At 39.3% G+C, this 19,835-nt stretch overlaps 1 protein-coding gene across 1 annotated transcript in view; it reads right to left on the bottom strand.

Moving 5' to 3' along the window:
- MTPAP (mitochondrial poly(A) polymerase) overlaps positions 1–18,668 on the bottom strand; it is a 30,451-nt gene extending 11,783 nt beyond the window's left edge. Inside the window, exons 1-6 of the mRNA XM_002692146.7 lie at positions 18,495–18,668; positions 13,576–13,748; positions 12,821–13,054; positions 10,629–10,853; positions 3,212–3,423; positions 579–805 (exon numbers count right to left, since the gene is read on the bottom strand). Of these exons, the coding sequence (XP_002692192.2) occupies positions 579–805; positions 3,212–3,423; positions 10,629–10,853; positions 12,821–13,054; positions 13,576–13,748; positions 18,495–18,648 (1,225 nt within the window). The 5' untranslated portion in view covers positions 18,649–18,668. The remainder of the gene's footprint in view (positions 1–578; positions 806–3,211; positions 3,424–10,628; positions 10,854–12,820; positions 13,055–13,575; positions 13,749–18,494) is intronic.
- Between the last annotated feature and the right edge of the window lie 1,167 nt (positions 18,669–19,835).

Consider the following 19,835-nt stretch of genomic DNA (forward strand, 5'->3'; position numbering starts at 1 on the left):
TTAAAGGCCTCTGCTTCACAAATCATCAGCTCTCATGACCCCTGGTGGACATTAAGTAAATTAACAGTTTTTAGATTTTATTAATAAGAGTCACAACACTTTGAAAATACATGACCCTTAAACAAACTGAGTGCCCAAGAACTGATGCTTTCAAACCGTGGTGCTAGAGAAGACTCTTGAGAGTCCCTTGGACAGCAAGGAGATTAATCCTAATGGAAGTCAACCCTGAATATTCATTGGAAGGACTGATGCTGAAGCTCCAATACTTTGGCCACCTGATGCAAAGAGCCGACTCATTGGAAAAGACCCTGATGATGGGAAAGACTGAAGGCAGGAGGAGAAGGGGGAGACGGGATGAGATGGTTGGATGGCATCATCAACGCAATGGACGTGAGTCTGAGCAAACTCCAGTACATAGTGAAGGACGGGGAGGCCTGGCATGCTGCAGTCCATGGGGTTGCAAAGTTACCTGACTGAGCAACTGAACAATAAACAAACACACACACATGGCTTTGATAACACATGGTACTGCTATCCATTCAAACAGTTAGAGAGAAAACAGATGTTTTGAGTCTCACCTGCAAGGGTTTTTAGGTAGTCTAGTGTTGGAAGAATAGGAGGTGACCTCCTCTGGAGAAAAAAGATGACCATCATGGTGAGGGAGAAATTTGTAATCCAAGCACCAGGAATACTACTCGTTAACGAATGTGCTCGAGCCCAGCATCGGACACTGAACACCAAGGCTCTAACCCGCGAGTCCAGGGCACCATACATGTAAAGCAGTTCAGAACTTTTCAAGGCAATCCTTCGAAAGAGAAAAATAACAGAAATTTTCAACCCCCCCAAAATATGATCCCAGAGTAGAACAAAACACAAACCTGGGCACATATCTAACTATCTTACTCTATCTAAACATATTCAGAACAACAAGAGCAGATCATCAAATGCATTATGTATCTGCAATATAACATTTAATATGAATGGTAACCTTTCATTATCATTAAAACATTATTCTAAATGCTGACAACCACAATGCAGTTATCATACTTGAAAATTTTAAATCAAAGTCCCTAAACATGATGTAATAAGTGAAATAATACCTAAGTGCTCTTTATTAATTATCAATAAAGACACAGGCAGGTCTGTAAGTAGGAGCTTCATATTTTAGTTGCAATGTAGATTAACTAGTCCTTTTCTGTTTTAAGTCATCATTAATTCCTGTGTTTATTTGTTGCACCCACAGCTTTTCTAGTGTTTTAAGGGGCACTGAAGATACATGCAGAGAAGATAAAGACAGAATGAACAAAGTCAGAATCAGAATCTATTTGGGCTACAGGCATTCCAATCCAATGGTTCTGCAGATTAATTAAAACTGTGCTGCATGATTATTTCTGATCTTCCTATCAGAAGAAGCTATAAGGGAAATGAAGTCATATGTAGGATTTGCACTCGCCACAGGAAGAAAAATATGACAAAGATTTCCTGATAACTGAATTTCAAAAACAATTTGATTTTGTTATGGATTGATTATAGGTGACCTAACCTTATACTTTATCATCCAAATCAGGACACTTCAGAATGGGAAAGGGAGATTATCTAGTCCTTCAACAGACAAGGGAAATATTATTTTATCAAGAAAGTATAAGTCTTTTAAAATTTAGCCAAAATTAGTTAAGTGTACTATTTATAAAAACCACAACTCAGGAAGATTAAATATGTATTAAGAAATCAGTCTTCAGAGCCTATTTTCTAAGTCTTCTAGTCATATGTTATAATGCAAAGAATTATAAGAAATATTTTAAAATTAAGTTCCTAATGATCAAGACATGTCTTGTAATTTCTCAAAGACCCAAGAGAGGGCACATGTTATTTCACAGTATCAACTCCAAACTGTCTACTAAGTACCATCATGGGTGGCACATCATGGGTGGAAATTCATGGTGATTAAATGCGTTAGCTATGTAAATGAAGCTAAATTAAGCTGAAAAAGAAGTAGCACACAGTGAGTGAGTGAGTGAAGTCGCTCAGTCGTGTCCGACTCTCAGTGACCCGACGGACTGCAGCCCACCAGGCTCCTCCGTCCATGGGATTCTCCAGGCAAGAGTACTGGAGTGGGGTGCCATTGCCTTCTCCAATGCATGAAAGTGAAAAGTCAAAGTGAAGTCGCTCAGTCGTGTCCGACTCTTAGCGACCCCATGGACTGCAGCCTGCCAGGGTCCTCCGTCCATGGGATTTTCCAGGCAAGAGTACTGGAGTGGGGTGCCATTGCCTTCTCCGAGCACACAGTACAAGGTATCTGATATAAAGAAACATGCAAATATAAAAAGTCTGATGCATATTAAAGTTGTAAAAACTATAGCAACAAGACAATGAAAAGAACATTATTACAAAGATAAAAGTCATTTTATTCGACTTACATACTATAAAGAAAATATAGTAATGAGAGAAAGTATAGTATGCATTTTTACTTATTTTTAGTCCATGAGCCACTTGAGAGAAATTCAGAAGTATTTAGCACTGACTCGTTAGCGAACACTTGAGTTTATTCAAAACTGCTTTAGATTGGATTTTCTGAATCTATTTTTAGTTATGATTATTTAACTAACAGATAGTACAGGGAGACGAAATGCACGCAATGAGTACACTAGAGTGTAAAGAAACAAACGCCTCAACTGAAGTTTTCCCTACTGAGAACCAAAGAAAAGTTATCAGGGCATAAAAGAACTTGTCATTCTCATTACCCCCCTTTTTTAAGCAAACAGATTGATAATAAAATGAAAACATGCTGAAGAAAACTATGCAGTCTTCTTAGGCTGCTCAGTTCACCATTTGTTTGACACAAAGTTGACTATATCTGGAGGCAATTCCCAGGGCAAACTCAAGATGCCACTTTACTTTCTAAGTAAACTAGAAGGCTAGATACTCAGAACTTTTGAGTTGTTATCAGGCTACATAAGTAGGAACAATGAAACACAGTTCTCAGAAGATGTTTGTTAGGTATGTTAACATTTTAACACAGTATCTTAACATTTTATTAAGAACACCAAAAAAAAAAAAAAAAACCCAAGTACTTCCTACTTTTCAAGTTTTCACGTTTTAAAAAAATTACTAGTAAAGCATATCCAAGAGTCAAAAACCACTGTTTCTGCACAAGAAAAACTATGCTAATCCTTTGTAACGTTCATTTAAGATGGTAAGTAAGAGACCGTACCTATTGTTAGTAGTCAGATCACACTGAAACCCAGAGGCCTGGTGTGAAAACCTGACAAGCGGGCAGCGGGCATTCAGGATCCTCTGGACTCCCACACAGCCTGGGCCAAACTGGTCTAGGCACTCTCCTATCACAGACAGGATCTTCTGAGTTGCAACTCTTTCCGAAGGAACGTTTTTCACTTGAAATTCCATCAGAAAATTTCCTGAGGTCTGAATAATAAAAACATTAGCAAATAGGAGCTTTTCATAAAAAGGAACTTCTGAAACTTTTCTAAAAAGATGCTCTAAGTCATTTCTGGTCAAAACACACACACACAAAACAAAAAATTAATAACCATACAGACACAAAAAATTCTCCATGCAATCACAGCCAAAAGCAGACCAAAAACCCTCAATTGTCAAAATGAAAAGACAATTGATAGACTAGGAGAAAATATCTGCAAACAGTTCAACTGGACAAGGGCCAATATATACAAATGGCTCATACAACTCAATGACAAAAACAAAAACCAAAGAAAAAAAAAAAGACCCAATCAAAAAATGTGTGTAAGACCTAAACAGACATTTCTCCAAAGAAGACACACAGATGGCCAATAGTCACATGAAAAGATGCTCAACATCGCTAATTACTAGAGAAACATAAATCAAAGCTAAAATTAGGTGGGAGGGAGGTTCAAGAGGGAGGGGACATATGTATATCTATGGCTGATTCATGCTGCTGTATGGCAGAAACCAACACAATACTGTAATGCAATTATCCTTCAATTAAAAATAAATTTAAAAACAATTAAATATCACCTCACACCAGTCAGAAGAGCCATCATTAAAAAGTCTACAAATAATAAATGCTGGAGAGGGTGAAGAGAAAAGGGACCCCTTCTACATTCTTCGTGGAAATGCATATTGTGAAGCCACTATGGAAAACAGTATAGAGGTTCTTTTAAAAAACAAAAATAGAGCTACCATATGATCCAAAACTCCATCTCTTGAGCATTTATCTGGAGAAAAATCTGAAAAGATACACGCACCCCAATGCTCATGGCAGCACTATTTACAACAGACAAGACATAGCAGCAGCCTAAATGTTCACTGACAGATGAACAGATAAAGATGATGTGATATACACTCACTCACACACACACACACACACACACACTGGAATACTACTCAGCCGAAAAAAAAGAACGAAATAATGCTATTTACACAACATAAATGGACCAAGGATTACCATGAAGTCAGAAGGAGAAAGATAAATATATGATACCACTTATATGTGGAATTTAAAATATGATACAAATAAACTTATTTATAAAACAGAAACAGACTCATATAGACATAGAAAACAAACTTATGGTTACCAAAGGGTATGGGGATAGGGAAGGAGTAAATTAGGAGTTTAGAATTAGCAGATACAAACTGCTATATATAAAATGAACAACAAGGTCCTACTGTATAGCACAGATAACTATATTAAATATCCTGTGATAAACCATAATGGAGAAGAATATGCAGAAGAATAGACACAATATATGTATAATGGAATCACTTTGCTGTACACCAGAAATGAACATGACACTGTAGATCAACTTATACTTCAATAAAAACACTAAAAAAATCTTCAGTTGTCTTTTGATTCTCTAAAGTATAAAATACTAACTTGAAAGATCATTGGTTTTTTATAATTGACTTATGTAATACTACACATAGAACCACAGACTCTGAGAACATATATATATACATGCCCTTTCCAAGTCAGCCTTTCCATTTTCATAAGATCTGCAAACCCACAGTAGTTATAACAGGAAATACATGCATGAGAAGAGCAGATCAACAGAAGGAAACAGACAATACAACTAGATGTAACTATAGGCATTTAATAGTTAATAAAATGAACTCTGCAAATTACTGTAGAAATGCTACTGAAAGAATGAGTCAAGTGGCCATCAAAAAAAGAAACTAGACTAGTCCAAAACCAAAATAAATTCAACACAGAGCAAAGACTTCAATAAAAAAGGTTTTGAACAATAAAATACCAGAATACAATGGGAGAATGTTTATACAATCATAAAGGATTCTCTAAGCATGACACAAAATTCCAGAACACACAAAAGAATATGAATGAATAAAAATGAAAATCATCTTAAGGCCAAGCATATTTATTACTAGACAGAAGACAAATGAAGATAATAATACATGTCATATAAAGGGATAATGTCCCTAATTTATGAAGGGTTTACACAGAGCCGAATTCTACAAATGGCCAAAAACATTTGAATAAGAAATTAACAGAAGAAATAAAACTGAGCAAGAAACATAGTAAAAGATGTTCTTGTTTTCCAGAAACTAAGAGGAAATTAAAACAGCAATGAGGTTTTTTTTGATTATCAGTCTGGCAAAAACAAAAAGGCTGACAGGACCAGCTTTGATGGGTGAGGAGAAACACATCCATCCTGACAAGAGGAGTGTAAACTGAGACATACTTTTGGGACAACTTCAATATTGAAATAGCAAAACTTTGAATATGTAAGATTTTGATTAGTTACTAAAATCCTAGGAAATCACCCCAAAGGAATGCTAATACAAAGGAGCAGATTTACAAAGCTGTTCACTCACTGCAGCACTATTTGTGTGGTAGAATACCTTCTAAAACCTCTATCTAGCTTAAAGCCCTCTACCCTCAACCCACCGCTCTTCAAGAACTCATTCCTCCTGAAAGGATGAAGGCCCTGACAATGCATGTGGACCAGACAGGGTTGCTGACGTGAGCAGCATGGAGGCTCCCCTCACCACCCAGTGTTTCCACCAGGAACTGCAACTGAGGGGCAGAGGCTACCAGGTGGCTGAAATGGAACTCAGAAACTTTGGGGCAGGCACATGCTACACCACCAGGATGAAAAAGTAAAGAAAATCAAAGTGGGGTGGGGAAAGGAGAGTGAAGGGGAGGAAGATATTAAACAAAGCAAAACATGGAGAGAAACAGACCCTTTGTGGATTGTTGATAGTTTATACTTTAGTTCTAGTCTTTTCCCAGGACTCACCCACACTCCTGACTCCTGACTCCTGAGTTCTAGGATGCTTCCTCTACTTCTGTTTGTTTAAGCTGCTCTGGGTTGGTTTCTGTTACGCACAACCTAAGAATATCACCTACTATAGTTGGCAATAAAGAAGGAAAAAAGATACTGCTCCCTAACTAACGAAAAAGGACTGGTTATGAAATAAATTATGGTGCATTCATTCAATAGAATATTCTGCAGCCATTTTTTAAAAGGATACAGTAGATTGAAGCTAAGACATATTTATAGATTTAGTTATAATCTCTTCCTAACTGTCCTCAACTCTGGCTGAAGAATAAAACAAGTCCCGAGAATTACAAACCAAGGTGGGGTACCAAGACACACAGAGCACCAAGAGGAAGGAGAGGTTCATGATGGCATACAGCAATCAAAGAAGCTGCTTTATGGAGGACGAATTTAAAAGTAGTCCTGCTTTTTGTTGCTGTTAATTTATTTTTATTTATTTAAAAATTAAAATTAAAAAATGCTCCTGTTTTTCATTATATTTCTAAAAAGTTTCTATTAGCAAAGCTATTATAATCTTAAATAAGCACATATTTCAGAATATAAGTATATAACAACACTGCTTAAGTTAAACCTACATACAAAATTATGTCAAACTGTTTAGTGAGACTGAAGCACTGTCTTTTAAAATACTTTTTTTAAAACACTGTCTTTTAAATAGCTCTTTAGTTCAGAAATCTAACATCCAACTAAGTTTCCAACTCCTTCCTCTACTTCCAACAGAAAAAAAACTGTTTCTTACTGTCTACCAATCCTCTCATTCTATGAGTTGGTTCTACAGCACCAATCCAGTTTTACAGCTAGGAAAATCAAGGCACAGAGAAGGTAAATAACTTACCCATTGTCACACAGCTGTAAGTAGAAGAATGATTAATCTGCAGTGTGGCTCCTGAGCCCAAGCTTTCACCATCACAACATATTGTTAGCCATGTTAATTATTTAATATAAAAATAACCTAATACAACTTAAGTGTCCCTGCCAGGAATTTAATACAACTTCAAGTATTAAAAGCATGTTCATCTTAGTAAGACTGATCCGTTTCACTGTGATGTGTTTTATATTCCTTGGCCAGTTTTGACTCTGTAATTACACACCAAGCAGACAGGCACTGTGTGGGATGAGAAAACGAACAGACGCGGTCCCTGTTCTGCCCACGCTTATGATACAGTGAGAGACACAGATCAACCACTAACTAAATGTAACCCAGGAGGAATCTAGAGACAGAAAGATGAGCAAGACACTGCAAAAAAGGAGTGATTAATTTTGACTGGAGCAAAAAAAAAAATCAAGTATGGTTTTAAGAAGGTGGAATCAGAACTAGGACTTGCAAGCTGCTTAGGAATGGCAGTCAGGAATGGAAGGAAACAGCACTCCTCAATGAAGAGACATACCAATTGTTTCGTTGTTATCCACATCATAAAAGTGCCTTACAATTAGGTAATTAAGTGATATAACTGAAAAACTGGTGTGTGAAGATACAGAATGAGAAATTATCACTAAAATGAATTATGAAACAGATCATTTCAATTCTCTGTTAAAAAGAACAATTCTAAGTTTGTGGATGATCCAATCTGTGTTTTAAGGTAACTTCAGCAGAACCTGAGGGCTAGAATACCAAGGCATAATGTGAGGAATACGTGGAAAGCAAGATGTTGTTATAATCATTTAACTGAGAAGTTTTAAGGGACCCTGTGACTGCAGGTTTGAGGATGTAAATGAAGAGGCAGGCCTAAAAGATTAGCTTAGATTTCTTTGCTTAGGTGACAGCAAATATCAGGAAAGCTAAAATGCCACTAATTAACATGTGACACGTAAATAACTTTCATAAAAACTTAAGAATATTAACAAGGAGATTAAGATAAACTTTTGTTTTCAAAATGTTAAGTTTGACGTTTCAACTAGACAGTCACACAGAGATTATTAGTTTGAAATACATAAGAAAGAAAAGTCATAGAAACCTAAGATTGTACAAAAATGCAGAAGTTTTTCCAAATCAAAGTTGTAATTAAATTAAAGCCCCTCTTATACTGTTTGGGATGATACCAGACACACTGATTAACTTTACTCTGTCAGACATGCATGTTAATAAACTATAAATGGGATATAAAATCTCTAAACTGTAAATGGAAAGAAGGTAAGGGATGAAAGGGCAGAATAAAGAAAGAATTCAACAGGAGGAAGAAAGGAAGGAAAAGCAAAGGAAAAGCATAGAAAATAGGAAATAAAAAATTAAACAGTAGAAATAAAATCAAAGTTTACCAGTAATAATAAATAAAAAGACTCAAAGATTGGACTAAAAGCATAAAATTCAGTGATTTGCTATTTATACCCAAAATATAACAATGTATGTTATGTTGCTGAGAGAAATATCAACAGTCTCAGAAAGAGCCTCTTGATGAGGATGAAAGACTGAAAAAGCTGACTTAAAACTCAACATACAGAAAACTAAGATCATGGCATCCTGTCTAAGATCATGGCATCCTGTCCCATCACTTGATGGCAAATAGATGGGGAAAAAGTAGAAACAGTGATGGATTTTCTTTTCTCAGGCTCCAAAATCACTGCAGAGTATGACTGCAGCCATGAAATTAAAACATGCTTGCTCCTTGGAAGGAAAGCTATGACAAACCTAGATAGCATATTAAAAGCAGAGATACCACTTTGCCGACAAAGGTCCATCCAGTCAAAGCTATGGTTTTTCCAGTAGTCATGTATGGATGTGAGAGTTGGACCATAAAGAAGACAGCACCAAAGAACTGATGCTTCTGAACTGTGGTGTTGGAGAAGACTCTTGAGAGTCCCCTGGACACTAAGATCATCAAATCAGTCAATCCTAAAGGAAATCAACTCTGAAAATTCATTAGAAGGACTAACGCTGAAGTTGAAGCTCCAATACTGTGGCCATCTGATGCGAAGAGCTTCAGTTTAGTTGCTCAGTTGTGTCTGAATCTTTGCGACCCCGTGGACTGCAGCACGCCAGGCCTTCCTGTCCGTCACCAACTCCCAGAGTTTACTCAAACTCATGTTCATTGAGTCAGTGATGCCATCCAACCATCTCATCCTCTGCAGTTCCCCTCTCCTCCCTCATTCAATCTTTCCCAGCATCAGGGTCTTTTCAGATGAGTCAGTTCTTCACATAAGGTGGCTGAAGTACTAGAGCTTCAGCTTCAGCATCAGTCCTTCCAATGAATATTCAGGACTGATTTCCTTTAGGATGGACTGGTTGGATCTCCTTGCAGTCCAAGGGACTCTCAAGAGTCTTCTCCAACACCACAGTTCAAAAGCATCAGTTCTTTGATGCTCAGCTTTCTTTATAGTCCAACTCTCACATCCATACATGACTACTGGAAAAACCATAGCTTCTCATTGGAAAAGACCCTGATGCTGCGAAAGATTGAGAGCAGGAGAATGAGATGGTTGGATGGCATCACTGACTCAATGGACGTGAGTGTGAGCAAGCTCCAGGAGACAGTGAAGGACAGGGAAGCCTGGCATAATGCAGTCCATTGGGTCTCAAAGAGTCAGATATGACTTAGCAACTGAACAAAAATGTGAAAGCTGAAAATAGTGATACAGAAGAAGGTTTCTGAGACAGATAACAAGGGGCCATCTTAATAAACAAAAGAGAATTCAAAGAAAAGGCATTTACAGAGATGATGGACATAACAATGATAAATGAACAACCCGATAAAAAGGTAACGAGTCGCCAGTCCAGGTTCAATGCACAATACTGGATGCTTGGGGCTGGTGCACTGGGACGACCCAGAGGGATGGTATGGGGAGGGAGGAGGGAGGAGGGTTCAGGATGGGGAACACATGTATACCTGTGGCGGATTCATTTCGTTATTTGGCAAAACCAATACAATATTGTAAAGTTTAAAAATAAAATAAAATAAAAAATAAATAATCATACACTTAAATGTAGCTAACATAGTCTTTGAATACAATAAAAATCAGAAGAATTCTGAGAAATGAATAAAAGCAAATAACATGAGATGTAAAAAGTATTTCAGTAACTAGGTTATGCAGATAAAACAATTAGTTAATATACACATAATCTGAAAAACACAGTAAGTAACCTTGGTCTATCCAAAAAATTTCTCAACCCCCGAAAGGAACAAACATTTTATTACATGTTTAAGATGTTCACAAAAAATGACCACATATTAGACTAATGCAAAGATGTTACAATTCCAAAGAAGCAGTATCAAATAGACTTTACTCTGTAACCACACTGCCTCTTAAGCTTAGAAATCAAGTTATAATTTTATTAAGTCCAAAGATTTCCTTTATTTCTTCTAATAATTTTAACTTTGTGATTTAAAGAAATGCAGTTACCTTTTGAGCAGTAAATTTTCCAATTTCATCTAGATCCAAAAACATGTCCAAATCACATCCTAGTTTCCCAAAACTATTCACTGAGGAGCCAAAGGGTCTGACTGCACAGTCTGGAAAGTATGCAGCCGCTACATCTTCAATGAGAGAGCAGGTGAGATATCGAAGCCTGGTGTTCTCCTCTGTGAGCTGGAATTCCCTCAAGAGAGTGTTCAGCTGATCATCTACCTAGCTGGCCAAAACAAAACAACAAAACACAGAAAATGTTCAGGTCATGTTGCATAATGGTCATATTATTTCAGATATTTGATGGCTTAGGAGACTGACTTTAAAAATACACAATCTTTTTACATTGAGCCTTATTACAAATGCCCTTTAAAAAGTACTGAGGAATGAGGAAGGATACCAGCAAAATAAAAATTGGCTAGAATTAGAACTACGACTTTTCTTAGGCACTGAGTATAAAGTATTGTTTAAGGAAAATGAAAACAGTAAAGTGCTCTAGTAGAGGAGGTAGAAACCACCACAAAGCTGGACATTTAAAGGGAGTTGCAGGGGAGAGGAGAGCCAATGTTCAAGGCAAGAAACACTAGAAAGCAGCAAAGTTTCAGGAATGAAGGCCCACAATCCCCCAGTTTCTTAGAACAACAGTCCTGGATGTTTCCTAGGAAACTGGTGCTAAAATGATCATACCATGAAGGTGCATGCTGCTGCTGCTGCTAAGTCGCTTCAGTCGTGTTCAACTCTGCGACCCCATAGACGGCAGCCCACCAGGCTCCTCCGTCCCTGGGATTCTCCAGGCAAGAACGCTGGAGTGGGTTGCCATTTCCTTCTCCAATGCATGAAAGAGAAAAGTGAAAGTGAAGTCGCTCAGTCGTGTCCGACTCTTAGTGACCCCATGGACTACAGCCCACCAGGCTCCTCCGTCCATGGATTTTCCAGGCAAGAGTACTGGAGTGGGGTGCCATTGCCTTCTCCGATGAAGGTGCATGCTGAAGCTTAAATATTCATATTTAAAATAAAAACCATAGCCTTAAAGGCCCACAAAGTAGAGGAAATATAAAAGGTTAGGAGTTTTAAAAACTAGAAAAATCAATACCCCCAAATAATATATTTTGATAAATAAAACCATAAAGAGGTTCTTGAAAAGAACTAGCTAAATCTTTGACAAGTCTGTAAGAAAAACCAAAACTAATATAAACATCATGGTATCCGGTCCCATAGCTTCATGGCAAATAAAAGGGGAAACAATGGAAACAGTGACAGACTTTATTTTCTTGGGCTCCAAAATGACTGCAGATGGTGACTGCAGCCATGAAATTAAAAGACACTTTCTTCTTGGAAAAAAGGCTCTGACCAACCTAGACAGCATATTAAAAAGCAGAGACATTATTTGGCCAACAAAGGTCCGTATAGTTACAGCTACGGTTTTTCTAGTAGTCATGTACAGATATGAGAGTTGGACCATAAAGAAGGCTAAGGGCCAAAGAATTGACGCTTTCAAACTGTGGTGCTGGAGAAGACTCTTGAAAGTCCCTTGGACAGTAAGGAGATCAAACCAGTCAATCCTAAAGGAAATCAGTCCTGAATGTTCATCAGAAGGACTGAGGCTGAAGCTGAAGCACCAATACTTTAGCCACCTGATGCGAAGAGGCAACTCATTGGAAAAGACCCTGATGCTAGGAAAGACTGAAGGCAAGAGGAGAAGGGGGTGACAGAGGATGAGATGGTGGCATCACCAACTCAATGGACATGAGCTTGAGCAAACTCCGGGAGATGGTAAAGGACAGGGAAACCTGGCCTGCTGCAGTCCCCGGGGTCACAAAGAGTCAGACACAACTGAGCGACTGGCCAGCAACTGCAAACATTATCAGAGCAGGAAAAAAAGAGATAAAACCAGAAATAAGATCTTTTAGTTTTACAAAAAGAATGTCATATACAATTATATGTCATGTTGACAAGACAGAGAAAACTAGAATAATCCAAAGGCCCAAAACTTTGGAAGAATGTGATTACTTCTTATGATCACAAATTGTGCATCAGGTAAGGAGTGGGGAAGGATTGATTTTACTTTTCACTCGGTCACTATCTCTGTAATTTGAATATTTAATAATATTTGATAATAAAAACTTAAAATGTACAAAACAAGTCAAATACACATATATCAAGCTGGGGAAGTATACCTAAAAACTTACACTTTCTGCACAACAAAGTAACTGATAAAGCTTCTTGCTTGAAGGAGAAGACTGGTTACTACATTGAATGCTTGACAGTTCAGAAGTCTGGTTTAATGAATTTCTCAATTTTAAATTTAAATAACGTGACTTGAATGGAATTGCAGCCTCTGGGCCCAGGCTTGGAGTCCGGGTTATATTCTGCAACGAAGTTACACTTTCCTTCTGACAAAATTCTACAGCAGCGTAAAGACCCTATATCAAAAACATAAGAATAGAACATATTCCTAAATACTATTAATATTTTTAAACTAAAAGTGTTTTAGTTCATATTTCCAAGCAATTATCACAACATGAAAAACGTTCATTGTTAAAATCTACAATGGTATGCACACAAGCAATGGTTTTAAACCATTATAAGCAGATTAACAAAAGGAACACTATAAAATGGTATGAGTTAAGTGAAGCTGAAAATAATGCTGACACAGAAAATTAAAAGGTAAAAAAGGACCTCCCACTGGCTCCAATGCCTAAGATAATGGAATGATTTAAAGTAGTCAAATTATGATTCGGTTATAATTCTGCTTATAATTCTGTAATACTCCTATAAGGACTTCTCATATTAAAAAAAAACCTCATTAAAGAAATTTAGATAAAGAAAGCTGTAGGATATTAACAGAAAATATCACTTTACCATGTGGCAGAGGCAAGAGAGCAAAAAATAACTAAAAAAAATATACATGACTGTTCAGTCAGACCGTTTCTCAAATACTTACAAAACTTTCATAGAAGAAGTGGCTGTTAATAGGTCCGTGCTGGGATAAGAACTTGAGAAACTTCTTCTCATTGATTTTGTCTGGGCAGTGGATCAACACAGTCCGCTGGGCCTGCTCTCGTCTCTCGTTTTGCACCTCAGAGAATCTCTTTTTTGGAGTCCTGTCTTCAGAGCCTATGAATGAGACAAAGACATTACCAACACACACGTAAAATTTAAAGCGTCTCTTGATAAGGATATAAAGACTGTACACTTGGCTACAGTCAACTTATCCTAACCTCATCTTATTTCTTCTCCTCCTTTATCAAGGTGAAGTGCTCTACCATTTCCTTGTGTTTACCACTCACCTTTCCACTGTTTTGATTGACTAGATTCAATGAATAGCGCTAAAAAGGGAGTGTTCCACAAAATTTTCAAAGTAAAACCACTTTTATAAATACACACATAAGAAGTCTATATAAGCTGTAACATTTCAAAGTCTAAAAGAAATACTTTCAAGCCTGAGTGCAATGAAACAAAGGTGCCAAAGTCCCTTTTATAAAATAATCTTTTTAGCAAAGTCTTCTTCTTGCTGTGCTCCCAGTCTGGTCTCAGCCCCATGGGCTGAGTTTGAGGCTCCCAGCACCTTGGCCCCTTCTCACCCACGTCGCTTCCGCCACCTCCTCCTCCTCCACACTGCGCACCTACAGTGCTCTCCACACGACACCATCACACAGTGAACTTTCACAGCCTCTCTCTCTGGCTGCAATGCCCACCTTCTCATTTTCTGTCTCACAAACTCCCATTCATCCTGCAAATTGGGCTCAGGTCTGTGACTCTTCTTGGCAGAATCGCCTCGACTCTGCAATACCTCACTTCAACATCTCTGGAAGAATGTCAGTCACAGTGTTGTATTTACTTTAACAACACAGAAGAGGACCTGTCTTCCGTCCTTAGGACAGGGATGACCTCAGTCTACTGACAGCCTTTCCACCTGGTCCCTATTTTCTTCTTTTTTTAATGGTCCAAGTTTTTCCCATCCACTTCTCCAGTTGTAATTACCACCTCAATCTTCTCGTTGCTGATATTTACTGACTCTACACTGATGTTCAACTGCTAATTGTAAAAGTAAAATCAAACTGCAAAATTTCATAGAGTAAATGTATAAATCCTCCTCCAGTTCTGACACCCAAGTATTAAGTGTGATACTTTTCCAGACATTTTCAAGGCATATATAAACATATACATCTGTACCTCTCCAGAGATAAACATTTTTCACATAACTGAAATTACTGAAAATGTACTGTACATTCTGTTCTGTAATACGTTTTTAAATATTTAATACACTGTCATATCTTTTCACATCAGTAGATATATATTTACCTCATTTTAAAAATAATTGCATAAGTATTCTTGGATATTTATGGTAATTTAATTAATCCTCTACGATAAATATTTAGATGGTTTACCTTTATCACTATCACGAGCAACACTGCAATGTCATCAGTATACAATGTCTTTGCACTTTTATGCAAGTATTTGCCTGCAGTTGGACTACTGAGGAGGAACAGAAACTGAATTTGAGAAGCAGATCGAGAAGTTTGATGAATGATGGAGAAACATGCTTGAAAAGACAGGAGGTAAGGGGGGAAGGCAGGGTCTACAGGACTAACAGCTCTGGCCTTCAACAACAGAAGGTACGAAAGATGCAGACAGAACAAAGGCATGAAAGAGGGGTCAGAAAGTTCAGGTAATGTAAGTTCATTACCTTGTAAAAAGGCTTGTCAAATGTACAAAGAACACAAAGTTGGAAGGAAAAAGTAGTAAGTGCCAATATTCTAAGACAGATTCAAATTTGCAGTGGTCGTGATAACAATCTGATAAGCAAAAACACAGAGAATACTGTCCTTCATTTAGAATCAAAAACAACATAAACACAGAAGCACATAATGGGGGTGGGGTGGGAGGAGGGGAGGGATCAGCTAGCAGTAGATGTATAAAAGAAGAACAAAAGTGTGATTTGATGAAAGTTCAATATAAGCCAAGGGAATGTATTAACTTCTGGGGTGAGAATGGGGAGAAGATAGATATAGATATAAAATCCAAGTTCAAGGGATTTTTCACTTTTTCACTTTTTCACTATTCACTGGTCAGGCCACATGTAGAGTACACGCTCTGCTCCAGACATTAGGGATCTGAAGGATGCTGATTAACCAGAGAGCATCTGGAAAGAAGTAATCAAAGGTCTAAAACTCTGGTAGGGAAGCACTGCAAAGAAAGTAGGGATTTACAACCTGGAACAAACCAACGAGAACGCGACAGCTGCCCTTCCACTGGGGCAGCACTTTCCAGTTTTCACAAAAACACTCTCTTCTGAATCTCATAATAACCTTTTGAGATAGACAAGGTAAGTATCATTAATGATGAAAAAACAAATCAAACATCTAACAAGCTGGGTAGCCTCCTGAAGAGCTTAGCTGCTTCTTGGTTGCCTGACACATGTCCCCTGTTCTGGTAACACACAACCCTGTCTGTGAGATTGTAGGGGGCGGCTGTCAATAGCTATCTTCCCATACATGTGCCCACGCCCCACTAGGCGGGCCAGGACTCTCAAATGATTTGAAACAGCGCCTCTTGGTCCAGTAGGTGAGGGTGGCGGGGTGGGATGGGGTGATGATCAAAAACTCTTTCTTAGGATCTTTGAAATTCAGGCAAAAGATTATTCTCCCACAGGACAAAGTTGCAAGCTACTAGTGGCCATTCCTCCCCACCTCACCATTAACAACCTGTAGAAGAAGAACCTGAGATAAGGAGGCCGCCACAAGAACAGCAGAGGAAATAACTCACTCTCATCACATCCATCCAGGTGACCTTAAAGCAGTCATGTCTCCTTCTGGAGTTTGGTTACATGGTTGGTGGATCCTCCCTTTAATTTGAGTTAGTTTCTGTCATCTGCACCCAGAGTCCTGAACAATACAAATTCTTGTTCTTAAATCAGGGTTCTTTCCACTTCTCACATGAAAGCTATGTCAAAACTAAGACCAACAGGGAAATGGGAAATTAGTAGCTTTAGCTCATTATAAATATTTTCCAGCCATCAGAGCCTCATCAAAAATGAACTGACTTTTTTATGAAATAGTGTGTTCCTTGTTATTAGAAAATGTAACTAGCAAAGCTTTGGCAATGAGTTCTCGCACTGAGTGAATAACTCAACTGGGTATTTCTCAATTTTCTTCTAATTATAAAATTACATAGAATAATCACCTTCTTCTCTTTAAAAACAGAAAAGCAATTCAAATGAGAATTTTGTTACTTGTTATGCCTCACAAGAATTTCTAAATATTTAGCCAGTTATATTACCCTAATGATACAAAATGAAACACATTTCTTAAGGAAAACACAAAAGTTCTACTAAATGAAGCCTTGGAATCAGAAGGGTTTATTCTTACCTTTGCCACTGAATAGCTGAATGAGTTTGAACCACTTACTCACCACCTGGACAAACTTGTTTCTGTATCTATAAAATGGACTAATAATTCCTTCCAAACTGAGTTCACATAGTTCTGTATCTCAAAGAGCATATGAAAATACTCTAAAATTAAGCCGCTATGCTGCTGCTGCTAAGTCGCTTCAGTTGTGTCCAACTCTGTGCGACCCCATAGACGGCAGCCCACCAGGCTCCCCGTCTCTGGGATTCTCCAGGCAAGAACACTGGAGTAGGTTGCCATTTCCTTCTCCAATGCATGAAAGTGAAAAGTGAAAGTGAAGTCGCTCAGTCGTGTCTGACTCTTATCGACCCCATGGACTGCAGCCTACCAGGCTCCTCTGTCCATGGGATTTTCCAGGCAAGAGTACTGGAGTGGGCTGCCATTGCCTTCTCCATAGTCATGTTAAATTATAATAGCTTCTTTGGCAGAAGTCTTACTTAAATTTTGAGTCACTTAAAGAGATTCTAACAGAAGCAGTTTCTACTACACACAACCCAATCGGCATTTCAATGAACTGTCATATTAAGCAATATTTCCCACTCACTGTCAATGAGTCTCTCAAACAGTCTGATGAGGACGGCAACCCTATCATTTATTTTAGGGAAAAACACTTTCCTGGTGTAGCATGTTTTAGAGTTGTTCCCAGAAATAATTTCATATCTTAAAATTCCAGCTCCAAGAAATGGTAAAATCAACATATTTTGTTTAACAGTGGGACTCGAGGTATAAATTAACTGAGCTGCAAACCACTCAGCACCTTGGGCCTCTGTCTACATCTCTAAAATGGAAACAATTATACATTTCTTGCTAGATTGCTTTAAGAATTATAAACAGCGTATACGCATCTCTTAGGTTTCAAGAGGGGTGGCTGGACTTCTGAACACACCAACACATAAACTTAAAACTCCTGCTGTTCCAGCCCCTGCAGGTCTGTTAACCAGGCTGATTTTGTTCAAACTGGCCAGAAGAATAAAGCAAAAGGCAGTAACTTCAGAAGCAGAGCCTCCACTGGAGGACCAGGGATCCCAGTTACTCATTCATCAAGGCATCGCTCGGCCTCCATGAGCAACTTGTGAGCATCAAAATCAGTTACATTTGTGAGCTAGGAAGCTACCGAAAAAGGAACTGTGGAATCACTACCATTACTGGCAACAATGTTTCGCCAAACTGTCAAACACTGGCAAATTGTGTTCCTGGCCTGCAAACGAGCCTTGAACGACTTCACTGCTGGACACGGAGTCCCCGAAGGCAGAAATGTCACAAACCCCGCTACGACCACGAGCCACGACGGCGGCTCTAGATTCCCCGAGCGCGGTCAGACGAGGTCGGGACACCTCTCCGATGGCCAAAGGCTCCTCGGCCGCTTCCACAGGTCAAGCGCCCGCCCGCGACTCCAGACTCTTCCTCCTGCCCTGGCCCGAGGCAGATCGCGGCTACAGCCCCGGCACCACACCTGTCTCCGCGCTCCCCGAGGACTGCTCTTCCCTCCTGAGGTCTGCGGCCACCGTTCCTGGGCAACTGAGAAGCCTGCGGAGAGGGCGCTGGACTTGGCTTCTCTGAACGCGCAGGGACAAACGGGTCAACAGCCCCACGCTGCAAGCCGCCATTGTCAAAGCGGCAGAAGCACGAACGAAGGGGCGCCGGGCTTCCGCGCATGCGCGCTGAGGCGAAAAGGATAGGAAGCCTAGAGGGTCAAACTAAGCAAAGGACGTTTCCCTTAGATAATAAGATGCGGCTTGAATAAAGATGCCTGAGCTTTCTGACATGTTTTAATATTTCCACTCTCCCGCGGTTCTCTGAAAAAAGACGCTGAAGAGAACTAGCAGGCGACTTACTCTTTTACATTGAAAATAGAACCAGAGACGGGGGCATGAGGAAGAGGCGCTGACTTGGGAATCTAAGAATATAATAAATTCGACACTTTTTCTTTCCCTGGTGGCCCAGAGGTTAAACTATTTGCCTGGAATGAGGGACACCCGGGTTCGATCCCTGGGTCGGGAATATCCTCTGGAGAAGGGAATGGCAACCCACTCTAGTACTCTTGCCTGGAGAATCCCATGGAGGGAGGAGCCTGGTAGGCTACAGTCCATGGGGTCGCAGAGTCGGACACGACTGAGCGACTTCACTTCAAGCCCTTGACGTGTGTTGACTTTTTTAATTCTTACAACAGCCCTGTGACGTAAGAACTCTTACTATGCCCATTTATTTATGGGGAAGTTAAGGCTTAGAGAAGTTAAGTAACATTCCTAAAGTTCTACAGCCAGACTGGGAAAGAAATAGAAGTAAACCTAGGTTTCACAGTAGGGTTTCCCTTCCTCCCTCCCTTTCTCGCTCCCTCCCTGTCATTTTTTGGTAAAATTTCCATTGCGATTTAATTCATATACTACAAAATACACCCCTTTGCTGCTGCTGCTAAGTCACTTAAGTCGTGTCCGACTCTGTGCGACCCCATAGACGGCAGCCCACCAGGCTCCCCCGTCCCTGGGATTCTCCAGGCAAGAACACTGGAGTGGGTTGCCATTTCCTTCTCCAATGCAGGAAAGTGAAAAGTGAAAGTGAAGTCGTTCAGTCGTGTCTGACCCTCAGCGATCCCATGGACTGCAGCCTACCAGGCTCCTCCACCCATGGGATTTTCCAGGCAAGAGTACTGGAGTGGGGTGCCATTGCTACACCCCTTTAGGTGCATCATTCAGTGATTTTTAGTATATTCACGAAAATGGACACCAATCACCGTTATTTTTAGAAACACTTTCATTACCTCCAAAAGAAACCTTGTGCCCCTGTCAGCTACCAC

Source organism: Bos taurus, chromosome 13, assembly GCF_002263795.3.
Source record: "Bos taurus isolate L1 Dominette 01449 registration number 42190680 breed Hereford chromosome 13, ARS-UCD2.0, whole genome shotgun sequence".
Lineage (NCBI taxonomy): Eukaryota > Metazoa > Chordata > Mammalia > Artiodactyla > Bovidae > Bos > Bos taurus.